Here is a 20,906-nt window from a genome sequence, read left to right on the forward strand (position 1 = left end):
TCGTAGAAATGAACACTGAGGTTAAGTGATTTGCTAATAACTATACTGCAAATAGGTGATAAAGACAGAAGCCAAGCCCAAACACTTTAGATCCAGGTCCCTGTGCTTACATTCTGTTTTTCCTTTTAAAGCAGTAACAACTCTGTATGACTTCATTCTGTTTTAATTTTCTGTGCAGCAAGTCTCCTTTTCTTTCTTTTTTTTTAATTTACTTATGCTCTCGAGTCCTACTGTGATGGAAATTCCATAGACACGGATCTTGTCTCTCTTGCTCATCTGTTCACCACTGACTTGTAGGAATGGTGCCTGACATACAAAAATGGTACTCAATACATATATGTGGAATGAAAAATGAATAGATTATTGCGATATGTTCATTAAATCCTGAATTTTTGCCACGAAATAGTGGTAAAAAATTTTGAAAGCTGTGGTTTTCAAACTGTGTTAGTTAAAGCAGTTACCTCAGAGCTACTAGTCAGTTGTAGTGAAAGGGAAGGCTGGCAGGCTGGCAGTTGGGGGACTGTCCCTTCCAGTGGGGAAGTGCAACTTTCTGTGCATTGGGATCAAATCATTCTGAGTTGAGATCCAGACTTCTTGCCAGCCTGGGCAAATTTCTTAAGCTTTAAGTAAAAAACAGTTCTTGATATACAAAATTGTGATGGTGACAGCAACTAAGTCACAGTTTGGATGTGAGGATTAAATGGGGGCAGCATGTGTGCAACAACACATTCCATAGCTTTATGCAGAACACATTTTTGAAGCTATTCACTCAGTTGATAGAGTTTATCCAGTATCAAAGTATATCCTGTAATCAGGGTTTTTTTTTTTTTTTTTAAAGCTCTGTCACTTTGGATATATATGTTTGAATGGATATCTATGTAGACATTTCAGATGATTTAAATGTTTTCATCAAATATTTAGACTAACTTATATGTTACCTAAGCTAAGCAGATATATATATATATATATATATACACATATAAAAGTTACTTGCACTTCAGATGTTGGTTTTGTCCAAATGCACAATCAGATTCAACAGAATGGTATAAATCGCAGGTCAGGAGGCAACAGTTTGAACTGGACATGGAACAACAGACTGGTTCCAAATAGGAAAAGGAGTACGTCAAGGCTGTATCTGTCACCCTGCTTATTTAACTTATATGCAGAGTACATCATGAGAAACGCTGGACTGGAAGAAACACAAGCTGGAATCAAGATTGCCGGGAGAAATATCAATCACCTCAGATATGCAGATGACACCACCCTTATGGCAGAAAGTGAAAAGGAACTAAAAAGCCTCTTGATGAAAGTGAAAGTGGAGAGTGAAAAAGTTGGCTTAAAGCTCAACATTCAGAAAATGAAGATCATGGCATCCGGTCCCATCACTTCATGGGAAATAGATGGGGAAACAGTGGAAACAGTGTCAGACTTTATTTTTGGGGGCTCCAAAATCACTGCAGATGGTTATTGCAGCCATGAAATTAAAAGACGCTTATTCCTTGGAAGGAAAGTTATGACCAACTCAGACAGCATGTTGAAAAGCAGAGACATTACTTTGTCAACAAAGGTCCGTGTAGTCAAGGCTATGGTTTTTCCAGTGGTCATGTATGGATGTGAGAGTTGGACTGTGAAGAAGGCTGAGCGCCAAAGAATTGATGCTTTTGAACTGTGGTGTTGTAGAAGACTCTTGAGAGTCCCTTGGACTGCAAGGAGATGCAACTAGTTCATTCTGAAGGAGATCAGCCCTGGGATTTCTTTGGAAGGAATGATGCTGAAGCTGAAACTCCAGTACTTTGGCCACCTCATGCGAAGAGCTGACTCATTGGAAGACTCTGATGCTGGGAGGGATTGGGGAATTCAACACACAGAATGGGACAGAATGACACCCCAGGGCTTACACAGATGCCTAAGACTTAAGAGGCTTGGCAGCCTCCTCATTTGTTTCCTGAGAAGCCAAGTATCATATAAAACCGTGTGGCTGCCATATGACTGGAAAGATTGTATGGACAGACAGACAGGCCTGGACAGTCCCTGACCACTTCATCAGCTCAGATGAGGCACAAAACATGAGAATAAAGCCATTTTGGCCCGGCCAAGCCTCTCCAGCTCTCACTGGAGCACAGACCTGAGTGGTTTCTGCTGAGCCTTAACTCCAATTTCATGATGGTCAGTAAATAATAGTTGATGTTGTTTTAATGGCTTTGGGGTGATTTGTTACACAGTGGTAGGTAACTGAAACAGAAATTAATGCCTGGGAGTGGAGTCCTGAAGTAATAAAAACACGTGGCACTGGCCTTGGGACAGGCAGGAGGTAGAGGCTGGAAGGATGGAGCTAAGGAGGTGAGGAGACTGTTGGAGGCGGGTCAGACAGGAAGTTGCTACTGGAAGCAGGAGAAAATCAATGCATGGTTTGCAGTATGGGAAAAACTAACTTGAAACATGCCTTCAATCACTTCAAAGACAGAAAAGATCTAAGGAACTCGTGCTTCTGGTTAAGGTATTTCTGTATGGATGTGAGAGTTGGACTGTGAAGAAGGCTGAGTGCTGAAGAATTGATGCTTTTGAACTGTGGTGTTGGAGAAGACTCTTGAGATTCCCTTGGACTGCAAGGAGATCCAATCAGTCCATTCTGAAGGAGATCAGCCCTGGGTTTTCTTTAGAAGGAATGATGCGAAAGCTGAAACTCCAGTACTTTGGCCACCTCATGTGAAGAGTTGACTCATTGGAAAAGACTCTGATGCTGGGAGGGATTGGGGGCAGGAGGAGAAGGGGACGACAGAGGATGAGATGGCTGGATGGCATCACTGACTCGATGGACGTGAGTCTGAGTGAATTCCGGGAGTTGGTGATGGACAGGGAGGCCTGGCGTGCTGCGATTCACGGGGTCGCAAAGAGTCGGACATGACTGAGCGACTGAACTGAACTGAGCTGAACTGAAGCAGAATGTCAAAAGTGACCACTGGTTTCTTGTAATAGTATTTGTTGCTGTTGTTTAGTTGCTCAGTTGTGTTCGACTCTTTTTCGACCTGATGGACTGAAGCCCGCCAGGCTCCTCTGTCCATAGGATTTCTCAGACAAGAATACTGGAGTGGGTTGCCATTTCCTACTCCAGGGGATCTTCCCGACCCAGGGACTGAACTCCTGTCTCTTGCACTGCAGGTGAATTCTTTACCGCTGAGCCACTGGGGAAGCTCCTGTACTAGTACATGGATAAGTATTATGAGCTACGGAAGAATCTGCTCAGATTTAAAGCAGTACTTAGAGAAACACAGGGGCCTAGGACAATTTTGTCAGATTTTCAAAATTAAAGAAAAAAGGTCAGACAAGGATATTCTAAGGTGCTATAAGTAAAATATAGCCATAGGTAAAAGGATACCTGTAAAACTCTTTGTAATTATTCAGGAAAATTTAAGATAGTGGTTTGCAGGCCCACTGGGACACACAAAGGGATTCCAAGAATCTTATGAGCATGACCAAGGGCATCCTATTCACAGCCTGGAGTAGGGAGGATCCTTCTTGAAAGAACTGGTGAGCAACAGTTTGTTTTTTTTTTTTTTTCTGATAGTGAATTATAATTTGATACACAGAAAAAATCCACAAGTTTTTAAAGTTGCTGCACCAACTTGGGCAAAAGAGGGTTTGGCCCCAACTTTCTGTGACCAGGAGTTGCTGTGTACCTTCCACACGTCCTCCTTTCTGAACAGAGTGTCTGTTGCGGTTTACCTGTTCCTGTCTCACCTCTGGGGGCTGAAGGTACATGGGACAGATAACTTGTCTTTTTATCTTCCAGATCTCCAAACTAGGAATTTCTGTACCTCATCTGTATCTGGACCTGATAGAGATCATCAGCTGCTAGATTTTGAGCCTGACCCAATAATGGGATGAGACTGTGGGGGATAAGCTGAGTATATTTTGTTTGTAGAAGGAATGTGAATTGTGACTGGAAAGAGGACTCAAGCACACTTTTTTCAAAGTTGACTACAACAATCCCACCAACCTCCATGTACTTCTGCGATGTGACTTTGGTGCTCATTTCATGGGGAAGTGGAGCCCATTTATCCTGTCCCTTGACTTGGGCTGGCCCTGTGACTTGCCCTGACCAAAACCAATGCAGTGGAGGTAACAGTATGTGACTTCCAAGCCCAGGCAATAAGTGGGTTTTGCAGCTTCTGTTTTTATTTTCTTGGTAGGGAGACACCATGAAAAAAATTGTGATGGTCTTCCCAGACAGACTATACAAAGAGAGAGAGGACCAGCCAGTCCCCATCAGTTCCAGCCATCCTTGCTAAGGCACCAGGCACGTGAAGGAAGTCGTCTTGAACTTTTCAGACTCAGAGGAGCCAACCAATTTGACCCCACATGGATCAAGAATAAGCTGTACCTGATGAACCTTATTCTGATTGCAGAACTCTGAGAAAATAAATGGTTGCATTTATAAAAAAAATTTGTTTTTAAGCCACTAGTTTTGAGGGGTGTTTTATACACAGCAATTAATGATTACAGTATGACTTGATCAGTCAATTACTCCAAACTAGTCAATGTGGCTGGGCTTCTTAGGTGGCGCTAGTGGTAAAGAACCCACCTGCCAATGCAGGAGACATCAGAGACGTTGGTTTGATCTCTGGGTCAGGAAGATCTCCTGGAGGAGGGCATGACAACCCATTCTAGAATCCTTGCCTGGAGAATCCCATGGACAGAGGAGCCTGGCGAACTACAGTCCATAGGGTCGCAGAGTTGGATACGACTGAAGAGACTTAGCACCAGCCGGTATGGCTGGATATGATGGTGAGATCATGCAGAAAAAACAAAGCAGCAGACCATCCACTGGATAAAGCAGTGGGGAAAACCGAACGGCCTTCAGTGCTCATTCTGGCTCCCTCTTTACTGCTGTGTGAACTTAGGCGAGTCACTGAATATCTGTGAACCTACTTAAGGAATAGGGATAATGATCTCTATCTTACGCTATTGTTTTGAGGACTGTATCAAATAACCAAGAAAAGAGCCTGTTTGAAAACTGTTGAGAATTACTCGAGAAGAATGAACTCCCCTATTACAACTGGTAAGTGCACTCCTACAGTCACTTAAGGCACCAGCTTGCCTACTTAAAATAACAGCTCTTCTGTTTACTCTCTTCCCTTTGATAGATTTCTATTAATCAGCTTTTAAAGAAAAGAAGGAAAGAGGCCAAGTAGTTTAAAATTTCCTAAACGAAAAATAGTGCAGAAAGACACCAAATATTATTAAAGAAATGGCAAGATGAATATTAAAACAGGCATTTTGTGTCTGAAAATGTGATTTCTAGTATGTTTTAACAGCTATACTAAAACCCCATGGTACAGTTAATAGTATTATACATAAGAAAATATCCTCAAACAGAATTTCTAATTTACAAGCTTATGACAAGTTCAAGCTGCTGAGAAATTGGACTTGAAAGTATGTCTTAGAATGATAGAAGACCACTATTAACACTATCATAATTGTATACCTATTGCATCAAATGTGACATTCCAGTTTAATATATTTTGCTGAGAGAGCATACCATTTTATGGCTTCCTAGTGAAATCAAATCCAACCCAGACGTTTTCACTTTTCTAATATAATTCACCGCAAGGTTTTAAAGCTGCCATCTCTTTTCTTCCTTTTTTCCAAAGATTGATGCCCTGGCATTCGTTAATTCCACAAGAGCTCATAATGGGTCAATGAGTCAGTGGCGAGCACCTCCATTAACTGTATTAATTTACACTATGTCACCTTAATGACATTTTGTCACAGCTCCCTTTTCTGACATCTGCATAGCTATTCAAAAAAGTAATATAACAACTTTTGAAGGCATTAAGGAAAAATTAGTATAAGAACTTCAGTAAGTTGAATGTCACTGTTACCAAGACTATGCTAGAAGAGAGAAATTTAAAAAAAAAAAGTAAAAATGAACTGGTCTGACTTAACTTGTAAGAACCTTTTCAGAGAGGTCACTTCACCACGGCTCCTTCTCTGCCCAGCTTGCACTCATTACTGCAGGACAAGACCGACGCTAACAAAGAAAGAAGAAAACCATTCCCTTTGTCCTAGTTCTCTTTTATACAAGACCTTAAATCTACGTTAGGAGATACTGCAGAGGCATTCTTCTTTAGAAATATAAAAACACTGGTCCCGAGACTGGCATGTAACTAGGGGAGATATCTGGTGATCAGAAGAATCAATAAAATTCTTAGGATGGAAGGTAAAGCCTAAAACTCTACCTACATACATAAATTAGGATGACTGACTCATGTGTGGGCTTGTGAGGGTGAACATTTGAATTAGGTCGAAAAATCAAGTTTGTGTTTCCTGATGATGTCGAGTCAAGAAAATGGTGTCAAGAAAACAAGCATTTTCACTTGAAAGTTTGATATAATATGGACACAGCTCTGAATTAAGATAATTAATAATCTTACATATGATAGAAAGCCTTAAAATATAGATAAGAATATTTAATTCACATTTAAAATAGCTATTGAATGCTTTTTAAAGATACTGTGTTAATTCTAGAAGCCTACTGACTCCCCATTTTATGTTAATTCTCAAAGCATTATTAAATAAGAAATGGATTCTCTTCTTGATATCATTCTTTGTAAATCAGTTTAAATGATGGTTTATGGATCTTTCAGAGTTGAATTCCTTAGTGAAATCAAAAGTTTGATAGGAGGAAAATATGGGCCTTCAGAGTTTCATACAGTAAGAATGCACGTTAAATTATCTTATTTCCAAATGTGAATACATTGTACATATAAACTAATATTCATTTATGCAAACTGTGACAGCAACAAATAAGACACATAAAGATGCTACAGATTACTTGATCCATTCCTTTTGTTTTCTGCTTTGAAAGAAACTGAATAAAAGTTGTATTCATCCAATTTCTTATAGTTCAGTAACACTGTAACTGCCTTTTAAAAATGCAATAGATAAGCATAAAGATGTAAATGACAATTTTTACTTTAATTCACTACCTTTTGTTGGATTAAAACACTACATGGAATGATACTATAATATCTGTATATTCAGCAGCATAAGTGGAAGTGATGAGAAAAGTCTGAAGAAAAAGGGGTTAAAATAAGAAACGTATACCTCTGCAATAACCAGATCATATAATCTTATCGGAAAAAAATGAGGAAAAAATTGAAGAACAAATGTATTTTAATGTTTTGAATAAGACTATTTTTTAAAAAATGAAAATCCAAATAAAGGAATCCATCTTTATATTTACCAATAGGTAAGCCAGTAGCAACTGTAAAATAACTCTGCTCTCCGGCTGGCCCAGGATAGTGTGTGTGTGTTGGTTTAATCTAATGTGTATTGTTGTGTAGTATCCCCAGGCACAGTCAAGTAAAAGCTAAGGCTGTACAGAAAAGCCTACATTTTAAATGGGTCTTGTCATTAATGCTTTATTAATTGCCCCAGGCTACGTAAACCCAAAGCTGGGCAAGCTATAACAATATGACACATTAAGGTCAAATCCAATTCCTGCTGTGTTTTCTGGAATGGGCCAAATATTGAGTTAACAGCAGGAAAGGCAATTTATAGGCTTTTCTTTCCATCTACCGATTATTCAATTTAAATTAGATGGGAATTTTTTAAAATAACAAAAACATCTTAACTGAATAATATAAAAGAATCTTGAGTCATTTTCTGTGACACTCAAAATTATTCTCAAGTTCCTCTTAGGTGTACCACATAATTTTAAAATATGATGGAACAAAGCTGCAGAATAAAGTATCTTATACACCCACTTAAACAAATTAAAATTTCAACACAGTCTGAAATTAATATCAACAAATAAAAGAGCTTACCTTTACATCAGAAGTATCTCTCTGACTAGTTCTCCAAGACCTTGCGACGGACGAGAATGTTCGATTAGGATGGTCAAATTTTCCATCATTTGCATTGAGGAAGAAGGTTGTGAAAGGTTCCTAAGCAAAAAAAGAAAAAGAAAGAAAAAGAAAATCAATAATTTGACCCTTCTGAACACAACTGTTCTCTTTCTCTGTAAAACATGACTTTTGGAAACCCTTTGGAGGTGGAAACCATTTTGAAACCCGTTTGAGACCCTTTTGATCCTGTCTTTTCAGGCAGGATCCTGTTTGGAGGGGCTGGTCTGAATAACTCTGGGTCGCTGAATCACCTGTCACTCTGCAACCTTGGCAGCTTATGTTGCTTCTTGGTCTTCAGTCTTCTGATTTATAAAATGATGGAGTTCTAGCGCTCTGTGATTTTATGACGAATGACTGTGCATTGCTGTCAACATGTAACTCAGATCTTCTTTCTCATAACTAAGGCCACACATAGTATCACTGCAATAAGAAAATCTCTCTGACACTATGGTGTGAAAATTGCATAGGGGATGTCCATCTTAGACTACCTGAAAGTCTCCTAAACCTGCTATATTATGACCTGATGTTTTAAAAATGCAAATCTCCTTGACTGAAATCCTGCCATAGCTTTACAGAGCTCTTAGGAAAAAGCAGAAACTATTTGATTTGTCTTAAGGGAGCCTGAGTGATATGGAACCTGCTTAACTCTTTATCTCTTGCCATTCCCTTACTCATATCCTAAGGTCTTGCCATGCTGGTCTCATTTATCATCCTCTGCATGGGATATTCCCTCTTCCTGCTACAAACTTAACCCTCTACCTCATCATCCTGACTTGGTTAAGCTCTTCTTATCCTTTAAGTCTCAACCCAAGATGTTGCTTCCTTCTGAAAGACCTCCCTTGATTGGCCAAGCTCTCCGGTATGTTCAAATGGCAACATACATTTCCTCAAACATCCCTGAAGAATTTGTGACTGTTTTTTGAAACCGATTTTTAAACATTTTTTACTGGGGTATAGTTGCTTTATAATGTTGTGTTAATTTCAGCTGTGCAACAAAGTGAATCAGCTCTATGTATACATATATCCCCTCCCTCCCACCCCATCACTCGATCCCGTCCCACCCCTCCATCCCACCCATCTAGGTCATCACAGGGCACTGAATTGAGCTCCCTGTGCTAAACAGCAGCTTCCCACTAGCTGTTTTGCACAGGACATACATCAATCCCAATCTCTCAATTCACCCCCCTTTCCCTCAAGTCCACCTTTCTGTTCTCTATGTCTGCATTTCTGCTCCTGCCCTGCAAACAGGTACACCAGTACCATTTTTTAGATCCCATATACATGCGTTAATATATGATATTTGTTTTTCTTTTTCTTGTCCATCTTCCCCACTATATGAATAGGTTCCAGTGCTCCTTGGAAGAAAAGCTATGACAAACCTAGATAGCGTATTAAAAAGCAGAGGCATTACTTTGCCAACAAAGGTTCATATAGCCAAAGCTATGGCTTTTCCAGTAGTCATGTATGGATGTGAGAGTTGGACCATAAAGGAGGCTGAACACTGAAGAATTGATGCTTTCAAACTGTGGTGCTGGAGAAGACTCTTGAAAGTCCCTTGGACAGCAAGGAGATCAAACCAGTCAATCCTAAAGAAAATAATCCCTGAATATTCATTGGAAGGACTGATGCTGAAGCAGAAGCTCCAATACTTTGGCCGCCACTTGCAAAAATCTGACTCATTGGAAAAGACCCTGATGCTGGGAAAGATTGAAGGCAAGAGAAGAAGGGGACAACAGAGGATGAGATGGTTGGATGGCATCACCAACTCAATGGACACGAGTTTGAGCAAACTCTTGGAGATGGTGAAGGAAGCCTGGCATGCCACAGTCCACGGGGTCGCAAAGAGTCGAACATGACTGAGCAACAACAGCTACCAGATTCACTGTTTTATCTCCACCACTTAGAAGAACTCCTGGTACACCCAAGCTGCTCAGGGTATTAATATAATCTGTTGAAGGAACGAATGAAATGACACTAAAACAAATCAAATAGGGCTAGATCAACTCTAGTGCTTCTAGTATTCTGTGACTATTACCTTACTGCAACATGGTGTCCGTCATTAAGTACATATTCCCTTAGCAGGAAACCTAGGAATAACATTATCACAAGGTCCTAACGCATTTAAATTTACTGCTTTTTTGTTATGTTACTCATCATAACAAAGATGAGTATATATTTATTTTCCTATGGTTCAGTCCCTCTCTCTTAAGTCTAGGATAAATGACATGTTACTCCTAGGTTCAATAACGTTAAGAAATCTTTCCTACATATTTAGGTCTTATTTTTCTTAATATATAATCTCTGTTCACTCTTTTATATCCGTAAAACATACTCTGTCTCTTTAAACTCCTCTTTTTGCCACTCGTCATAAAGTCCAGTCGTCCAGCAACAGCTAGAAATATTTATATTCCTCAGTATCTTCCTGAAATTTAGTATGGCTGGATGTCATCAATTTTATAACTTTGTAATGTGCCACCAATTTTCATGTCTAATACTGAATGACAGAAAAGTATGGTGAAAGAGATAAGATGAAGAATGATATAACACCATATAGGTAAAGAGGGTATTACTGATTTACCTCAAAATCAAATATGCATCCAGTAGGTCTATATTGTTGTTTAAGATTTTAACTGATTTGACAGACAAATAGATGCCACCAAAAACAAGTTAGGAAAAAAAATTTAGGGATGTCTTTCACTAATTTGCCTTGTAAATTTTAGACTCCCTATTAAATATAAGGTAGTCAACAGCATATCTTATCACTAAATTAAAGTGGGGATAGAGAAATTCTAGAAATAGCAACAGCAAACTGAATGAAATATGACAGATCTAAGTTTGAATCTTCGTGGAACCATTCACCTCTCTTAAGCAAGTTACTTAATCTCAAGTAGGTAGCAATATGAAGTAACCATATCTCAGTTCCTTCATCTGTGTTAACTGGGAATAACAATACCTGGCGGGTAATTCAGATTAAATAATATTGAGAAAGGCTATAGCATCAGAGATGACACAGAGTGGTGACGATGACTACCAGCTTCATGCCTGGTGTCAAGTACCCACGTTGGGCTCCAGCAAGACTGACAGTTCCTTAGGTCTTATTCATCCCTCTATCCTTAGAGCCAAGCATGGTGCTTGGTTCACAGTTAGTGCTTAATTAATGTTTTTGAACATACATAAACACACAAGGTACTGGTAGGAGAAGGGGTATGGTTGGATGAGAGTAAGACATAGTTTTTCTAGTCAGTTTTTAACTACTAGTTTGACCAAAAAGTTGTATCTTCAGAATCTACTTCTTCGTTATTCTAGGATGCTAATGTAAGGGCATTTATGTTTGCTTTGTAGGTAGTAGTCAGAGAATAATTTAGAGGGATCTGAGTTATCTTCATGATTTTTAACCTATTATAGATATGAGTGAAGACTCATTTATACATGAAGAGTCTTACTTCTTATCATCAACCACTAAAAGCTGATCTCTACCCTAGCCTAAATTATCAAACCCTTCCTTAGTTTTGAACCCTTAGTGAAGTCATGCCAAGAATAAGTGCAGATAGGCACAGTGAAAATAAACCTGAAATTGAAGAATTATTACTCCTGGTCATGAAGTTTATGAATCTGGTTGCACCCAAAGCACAGAATATTGAAGAATTCCACATTTTTTGCTGTTCCATATAGCCTTTTAAAAGATCTGGTTAACAACTGTTTGAGGGTCACATACTAATTTATTGATATATATTCTCATTATTTCTGAAGGCCTCCAGCTGCTACAGTGGTAGAGTACTAACAGAAAGGGATAACCTATTTGTTTATAAGTGGGTAATGATCTTTGAAGCCCTGCTCACTGCAGAGATTACCTTTTTCTATGTGTTTCCATATTACCTTCAAGGCACAGTCCAAGGACTTTCTGTTTCATTTGATTCACGCTTGACTAACACAGAGGATCAAGCTCTATATTAAGCTTAAGAAACTTTAATATTTATTCCCCTGACACACGGTGATCAAACATTTTCAATGTGTGTGTGCTCAGTCACTCAGTTGTGTCTGACTCTTTGTGACCCCATGGACTGTAGCCCACCAGTCTCCTCTGTCCATGGGATTCTCGAGGCAAGAATACTGGAGTGGGTTGCCACTTCCTCCTCCAGGGGATCTTCCCGACCCCGAGATTGAACCCATGTTCCTTTCTTTCTATGTGTATATCACCATATTAGATATTTAATCATTCTCCTAGAAAATTTTTGGCTTTGGAGATAAGGTGGACAAATAAATAAACGTTAAACAGAAATTTCAGAAATTAAAATACTTGAACTTGTTGTGCTTTAAAAACTTCAGGTTCTGTCCTGCAGTATAAATGGCTGATGGCAGACTTCTTTCTCCTGATTACATCTACCCTAACCTTCCAACTCTTCCTCCGGGACAGAAAGTCAAACTAGCCTGTCCTACATGGGAAGTACGAGCCCTACTGAATTATGTCATAACCTTCAGTGCCTGCAAGGACACTAACAACCTGTCCTGCCTTCCAATGATGTGAAAAGAAAGTGAAAGTGTTACTCGCTCAGTCGTGTGTGACTCTGCGACCTGATGGCCTATAGCCCGCCAGGTTCCTCTGTCCTTCGAATTCTCTAGGCAAGGATACTGGAGTGGGTTGCCATCCTGTTCTCTAGGGATCTTCCCGACGAGGGACTGAACCTATATCTCCTGCATTGCAGGCAGATTCTTTACCATCTGAGCCACCAGAGAAGCCCTCCCATGATCTGATCGCAGACAACTCACCCTTCCTGGGCCATCCAACTCTGTCACTCTTCCCCTCTGCTCTTTAGACAGTTCCTTTATTTTTCTGTCTTACATGACTTCTGCTCAGTCATCCAGAAGAGGCTTTTTTACACCCCTCTCCCCTCTTCTCATCTTTCTTTTTGTTTCATTTGAAACAAACCTCATTCCTTGGTAATAGTGTCAGGACATAATTTTATCAAAGAAAAGATATATATACCTACGTTGCTAAGTCATGTCCGACTCTTAGTGACTCCATGGACTGCAGCCCACCAGGCTCCTCCGTCCATGGGATTTTCCAGGCAAGAGTACTGGAGTGGGGTGCCACTGCCTTCTCTTATATAAAGCATAATAAAGACCAAAGGGAAGGGAACTAAAGTTATGAGCACTTTTTGTGCATGGCACTGTATTATCTCAGTTAACTAACCCAATCATCCCTATTATCCTTTCAGTTCAGTTCAGTTCAGTTCAGTCGCTCAGTCGCTCAGTCGTGTCCAGCTCTTTGCCACCCCATGAATCGCTGCACGCCAGGCCTCCCTGTCTATCACCATCTCCCGGAGTTCACTCAGACTCACGTCCATCGAGTCAGTGATGCTATCCAGCCATCTCATCCTCTGTCGTCCCCTTCTCCTTCTGCCCCCAATCCCTCCCAGCATCAGAGTCTTTTCCAATGAGTCAGCTCTTCGCATGAGGTGGCCAAAGTACTGGAGTTTCAGCTTTCACATCATTCCTTCCAAAGAAATCCCAGGGCTGATCTCCTTCAGAATGGACTGGTTGGATCTCCTTGCAGTCCAAGGGACTCTCAAGAGTCTTCTACAACACCACAGTTCAAAAGCATCAATTCTTCGGCGCTCAGCTTTCTTCACAGTCCAATCCTCACATCCATACATGACCACTGGAAAAACCATAGCCTTGACTACACGGACCTTTGTGGGCAAAGTAATGTCTCTGCTTTTCAACATGCTGTCTAGGTTGGTCATAACTTTTCTTCCAAGGAGTAAGCGTCTTTTAATTTCATGGCTGCAGTCACCATCTTCAGTGATTTTGGAGCCCCAAAAAATAAAGTTTGACACTGTTTCCACTGTTTCCTCATCTATCTCCCATGAAGTGATGGGACCAGATGCCATGATCTTCGTTTTCTGAATGTTGACCTTTAAGCCAACTTTCTCACTCTCTACTTTCACTTTCATCAAGAGGCTTTTCCTCTTCACTTTCTGCCACAAGGGTGGTGTCATCTGCATATTTAAGTGGGTGTAATTATCCCCGTTTTACATCTGAGAAAGACCACACTCTCTGAAATAGAGGAATCACTGTTTACAGTGTGCTGTGTCTAACTTCAGAAGTTTATTTTCTCCCAGTGTTTGCAAAAGTAATCAGAAGTATCTTTTAGAATCTTCAGAAACCTTTGTGTTTCCCATACACCAGGCTCTTGTTTAAGAACACTCATCTTTCTCAAAGTAAACATACATTGTCCGTAGGCATCAGCAATCAAGAGAAACAGGACAGCAACAGCCTATTCAGTAGCACTACATTTTGGTCTTAATTACAATGCTTGCATTAAGTGCTTTTACTATTTTTTTTTTCCCACTACAAATATATACTGCTGAAGATATATTACAGTTTAAATAGGCTTTTGAGTAGGCTTTCAAGGCAACTCATAATTTATGAAGTATGTCCCAAGTTCTAAACAATTTATTTATCAATTAACTTGTTGTACAACCTATTTAACCTCCTAAAAATTATGATTAAATGTTTGACAATGGAGTTTTGAACAGGTAGGTGGAATATACTGAATTTGGAACTTGAATAGGTTACTAAAGGATCAAGAGTCCAATTTAATTACTTCATTGAATATATTTTACATTCAGGGTAAGATTTAAAGCAAAAATATTCCAAGTAAAATGTGTCCTTTTATACTATTTAATATCTGAACAAACTCAAACATTCTGTAACAGTTTATTCATCATTTGCCCAATAGCAGGAAGCAGAGAAACGGCTTTTTTAGAAACTTGCAATTTAGACAAGCGACTTTACTGGTGGTGTGTCTAAAATAATACTTTTAAATTTCAAGTAATGAGGTATGTAGCTAATTTGCATTTTAAAGTAATTATTATTAATGTCATACTAAATATATTGACTGAAACTAATAATGAGTTTAATGACTGGGTCTAGAAGGCTTGAAAGATAAAGAACAGATATTTATTTTAATCCATATCTTATTTTTATGAACAAATTTTCAATGACACAAATTTTAATGTATTTTCTACTTCATAAACTCCTTGAGATGGGAGTGAGGAAATCACAATTCCTTGGGCCATTAGGTTAAACACTTAGTAAGCTATTAGGCTGTGATACTTCTATTAATAACAGTACAACTTGAGATGCAATGGCTAAATGAGTTCCCATAAAAGCAACCCTATAGATTTCTTCTTTCAGAGTAGTAGCCAGAGGTCACATGTGACTACTGAGTACTTAAAACATGGTGAGTTCAAGCTGAATATGCTATAAGTAGAAAATACATCTGGATTTCAAAGAATACCAAAAAAAAACAAGTGAAATATCTTATTTATAACTTTTATATTGGTTAAATGTTGAAATTACAACATTTTGGATCTACTGGGCTAACAAATATATTTATTAAACTAATCTCACCTTCTAACTCTTACTCTTCTTACTTCTTGTTTCTTTTTACTCTTAAATGTGGCTACTAGAAAATTTAAATTATATACATAGGCAGCTTGCATTGCATTTCTGCTGTTCAGCATAGCTATAGACAATTCTAAAAGGGCATGTGTAGGATAAACAAGGATAGCATTTCTGCTGTACCCCTGCAGAGAGTCAAATTTGTACTCCATTTCTCTAGAATAAGAAATAAATTTAGGGGCGAATTATAATTTATTATTTGATAAAATGTTTAGTTTATCAGGGATAGAAAAGTGTTAACTTAAATCAAGCTGTTGATAATAAGTATTTTTATAAATTCATACTTAAATTCTTAGAAAACCAATTTTAGACTTGATTATACAAAAGCCATTGAATATCATTTTATATATCTCAAAATACTATAATATGTATAATATACTGTCATATAATTCTTAAACCAACCGACTTGATAATGGTTTTTTCAGAAATGGTCCCTGACTTGTTTTTAATCCCAAGATGCCCTAAAAAGGTGTCTTATGCCCCCCAGGGTGATGGCTCACTAAAGCAATAACTGTTTCTTGCTTTTTGTTTTCTTGTTGGTCTATTTTTGAGCTCAGATAAAATATTTTACATTTATTGTAAAGGACACCAGATGTTTGACATCTTGACTGGTGAATTTTTGGGTTTCTGTGTTTAGTTTTGACCTGTGGCTGAGACTGCTGCTATAGTTCTCTATATATGTGTGACTGTAATTCAGAAAAGCCTTTACCTCTTTATATGAGCATCTAGTATTTTCTTACACCTGGAGAGAATTAATAAGTTATTACAACCCATAAACTAAAAGCGTTTTGTTCTGATCGGTTTATAGGTAAACAGACATGTATAAATCTAATATTCCCTCCAAATTAACAGAAAGTTTTAAAAAATAGAACTCTAAAAGTCCTAGAGTTAAAAAAATTCATAAATGGCTAGCTCAGAAATATTTTTATAAAAGGATCCAAATTTACACAGTTAAGGTGAATTTTTGAACAAATTAGACAAACAACTTTGGTCTAAAAAAGTTTTATGTCTTTTCCTTTAGTTTATAATTACAGACTTTGTTTTTTAAAATAAGATTTGAGTTTGCTTCCTTAAAGACTAAGCTAAACTTTAATTTCTTACCTTGGTTTAGGATTATGAAAAATATAAAACAGGCATCCAATTAAACTGAATCATAATTCTGACAAACTTTTTTCATAACAGTAATTATTTATAGTACATTACCCACCATTAATTTACAAGTTACCTAAAACATACACATACTACATGTTTGTAATGAGTTCAATTTGCTTGAGGAAACTCTCCAAACCAAACTGTTTTTTCAGGCAGTGGGGAAAAAACCCTTGTCAGTTGGAGATGCATTCCCTACTTTGTCAATGTGTTTCTGAGGCAAATCAGCATCATGCAACAGAGCAGTCTGAAGCATATTTTGCTAACAGGAGATAGCATTATTGATTGTATTGATTCAGAGATTTACTCCACAGTCATGTATAGTTTTAAAAGTATCTGGCCATCTGACTCCAGTAATTGCTCTCAACTAGACTAGATTGGAGAGGTCAAAACCAAGGCAAAGAAATTTTGTTAAGATCTTTTGCAATAATATAGATGAGAAAGAACAGGAACCTGAACTAAGGAAGTGCCAGAGTTAATAGAGAACGGAGATAGACTGTAGATGGTAGAACCTGTCACATATGATGTCAGACTGGATGTAAGGGGCTGATAAAATGAAAAAAATATCTAGGTTAGGTAACTGGGCGTGATAAATGCAGATTATTTAGATAAATAATCAGTAGGAAACACCCCTGCACATTTATGAGGGAGATGAGAAGTTTATTTTTGGAAATGCTATTTATAGTACTGTGAGGTGTTCAGGTAGAAAAATATAGAAAGACACAGAAATAAGCAAATATATTAATATCTTAGAAATACAGGTTAGGAGCCCAAGAGAAACGTCTGCAATGAAGAGAGAAGCTGGCAGTCATTAGTTTAGAACTGAATGATATAGTCCAGATAACATATCTAGGAAAATCCTGGGGAACAGAAATATTGAGAAAAAGAAAACTGAGCATGAGATAGGGCAGGACAGTTAGAATGACAGGAGGGAAATCAGCAGAGGATATTGTCAGAGGAGCCATGAGATGGAGAAACTTCAAGTAGGAGGAGGTGAGCAATGGTGCCACATGCTTCAGATACACCATGGAGCTCTGCCCTGGTGACCTTCACACAGACAATTCAGTAAAGCATTGGGGATGGAACCTGCATCAAGCAGGATAAAGACTGAATGTGGTGGTAGAGACCAGCACAGTGCAGAGCCGGATAGTAGAGGCTGTGCTTCTAGCACCTTTGACTATGCAGGGGGAGACATGGGAAGTCACTAAAGAGTGCGTGGGGGCTGGGAGGAGGCATGTATGTATGTGCGTAAGTATGAAAGTATGTGTACATGTAAACTGCGTGCTTAGTCGCTCAGTTGTGTCCAACTCTTTTATGACCCCATGGACTGTAGCCCGCCAGGCTCCTCTGTCCATGGGATTCTCCAGGCAAGAATACTGGAGTGGGTTGCCATTTCCTACCACAGGGGATTTTCCTGACCCAGGTATCGAACTCCCGTCTCCTGTGTCTCCTGCATTGTAGGCAGATTCTTAGCCTGCTGAGTCATGTGTAAGTATGCATTTAAAAGATTGGAGAGATTTGAATTTATTTATGTCTTAGGAGAAAGACAAAGTAACAGAAAGTAGTCTTCAAAAACATTAAGAAAACTGTTTTTAAAATATACAACTTCAGAAGCAAGACTGGGAGGGCTGGGAAGAACACCAGCTGGTGACCATCCGTGAAAAAGGAAACACTGGATATTAAGGACACAATCTAGGAGTCTGGTTCCTTGAGTAAATGGTTTAGGTTTAAGAAGCTCTATCTTTCTTTCTAACCCAATTTTGCAAATAAGGTCACTCATTAACAAAAAGGAATCAGGTTTTGCTAGAGTTTGGCATCTTTCATTTCTACTTCAGTGGTCTCTAATCTCTGCTTAAAACTAATAAGTATATTTGATTTTTATTTAATTTTCTTATATTAAATACTCTGAGATATTAAAGGCAAACTGTAACTTAATGAAGGCACTCACAATTCGAACGAGCCAGGATAAGGTGGATGTTGCCGTAGAATAATGTGTGTTGTAATGGTAGGGAGGACTCTGATCATCTTCCCAGGCCTCGTAGCGCTCTGCATAAAACACAGCTCTCTTTGGGTTCAAAGCACCGATCGGCTGTAAAAAGAGAAAAAGAAGCACTGTGTTTAATGCAGTTATATTAGATATTCAACATTATAACTCTTTACTTGAAAGTATTTACTGTGAATTCATTTTAACGATAGACTATGTGTTATTTTGTGTTATATTTTTACCAAATTTGATTTTGATATTGACATTTGATTTTGATAATCACTACATTTGCTAAAATTCACTCAAGAAATGATTTATGTATGCAGGGTTTCTAGGTTTTATTGAAAGTTTCCATAAACTAGATTGTCAGAGATGAGCCAGTTTAACCTGTTAAGGCAAGACCAGTATTTTGGTGTTATTTTGCCTACCTAACCACAGCCATAATGAATATTTAGCTTGATCACAGGAAATCAAGTGAGAAAGTGAAGAAGCAGTTGACCATGTGACCATCACATTAGCGAAATCTTGTCTTAATAGCCAGTTACCCAGAGTGTGAAAGACAGTAGTCACACATATGGAAACTCTGTTGGAACTTTAGTCCCGTTGTTATTATACAGATGTAGCAAGTATTCTTTTTATTAAATTCAACTGGAAATCTGAGGCTGATGGAAATAATCCAGACAATTCAGATTCCCTGGAAAGCACTGTGTTAAGGCCATTAAGTCTTGTCCTAGCAACACCACTACACTACTGATTACGACATTAATGCCTACAGTGGAACACATGGTAAAATGCTCAGGATACTATATACGTGTGTATATACATATATATTTTTTCAACAAAGTATATGTTAGTTGGACCATTGTCTCAAACTTCCCAGGACACCATTTATCAAGATTTTCTAACATATATTACTCACGATTTCAAATAGCAAACTGCCTTAGCTTACGTTTTTGTCTGATTTTGACTTAAGGGCAAATGGAATCCATTCATATAAAACCTAATAGCTACACTGCTTTGGTTTAGGTTGCATACTGTAAGAAACAAAAGCTTCTCTAGAAAGCAAAAGATGAATAATATGTAAAATATATAATTCCTTTATTTCAAAATGTAATCTTACTAGTTAGCTATGAAGTTCCCCCCCAGGGCTTAATTTTAACAAGAGAAGTAGTAGAAAATTAGTGTTTCAATGGAAGACAAATAATGTTACACAAGAGAGAAAGATAAATAAATTGCTTGTAAGCTTTTTCTTTGGGTCCCAGGGGACTAATTCAAACAATACAATGATGTCAGCAGTTAAAAAGTCTTTTAGAATTTTCGTAATAAACTCTTATTTGCAAGGATTCTTATCCTGAATATTAAAACGATTTATAAATTATGTTCTTTTCCCTTAAACTTAATTATGACTTAACAAAGACTAAATAATTTAATGTTTTCAAAACTTTGGCTTAAATATATTTTTCAAATATTCTAAGGCTTAAACCTTATTCTCTGCTAAATGTTACTGTCTATCTCTCAAAAATTTTTACTTGCATACAGAAAGCAATGTAATTTCATTAAATTTCAGCAAAATATTAATATTTAACATAAATATATAATTTTTTGGTAAAAGAGCAATTACTACAATAAAATTAATGTTGAGTTCTATTACAAATTAAAAGAGTAAGTTGTTCATTTAAACTGGCCTATATATATATATATATATATATATTTTTTTTTTTTTTTTTGCCTATATATTTTATGGTATTCTCAGGTGGCATAGTGCTAAAGAATCTGCTTGCCAAAGCAGGAGACATGGGCTCAACTCTCAGATCGGGATGATCCCCTGGAGGGGGAAATGGGAAACAACTCCAGTATTTTGCCTGAAAAATTCCACGGACAGAGGAGCCTGGCAGGCTACAGTCCATGGGGTTGCAAAGAATTGGATATGACTGAGCATGCATGCACATATTTTATACTTTTTAGATGTACAGATAAGTTTTTCTAACTCAATATTATAAATTATAGTATTATTTTTTTCAGAGTATTTAAATGTTGAGTACTTTATTCTGTCTTGAATAGGCTTATAGATCTTTCATACGCATAAAACGTCTATACAATCTCTCAGGATTGACCTTACCTGACACTGTTCTACAAGGCCTCACAAAACCAAAACCCCCAAAAGGGCCTCATGGCCCTTCTTCTAATCTTTTCCAGGCTTCCCTCAACTACTTGAAAGTAGAAAAAAATAAATCTGTACTCTTTTTATTTAATTCAAGTTCCATCAAAGTCATTTTATTGGAGTGTTTTACAGAATACTATGTTGTAGGAAACAGCTGCCCTGTATTAAAGCTTATATATGCCTCCATGAGTAATTTCTTAAAATACATGTCTACTGTTGAATTTTCATCTGATGC

General features: G+C 37.9%; 1 protein-coding gene across 1 annotated transcript in view; it reads right to left on the reverse strand.

Moving 5' to 3' along the window:
* The window catches only part of NBEA (neurobeachin), a 667,766-nt gene that overhangs the window by 64,348 nt on the left and 582,512 nt on the right, over positions 1–20,906 (reverse strand). Inside the window, exons 46-47 of the mRNA XM_052650319.1 lie at positions 18,475–18,615; positions 7,830–7,949 (exon numbers count right to left, since the gene is read on the reverse strand). Of these exons, the coding sequence (XP_052506279.1) occupies positions 7,830–7,949; positions 18,475–18,615 (261 nt within the window). The remainder of the gene's footprint in view (positions 1–7,829; positions 7,950–18,474; positions 18,616–20,906) is intronic.

The sequence above is a fragment of the Budorcas taxicolor genome, chromosome 12 (assembly GCF_023091745.1).
Source record: "Budorcas taxicolor isolate Tak-1 chromosome 12, Takin1.1, whole genome shotgun sequence".
NCBI lineage: Eukaryota > Metazoa > Chordata > Mammalia > Artiodactyla > Bovidae > Budorcas > Budorcas taxicolor.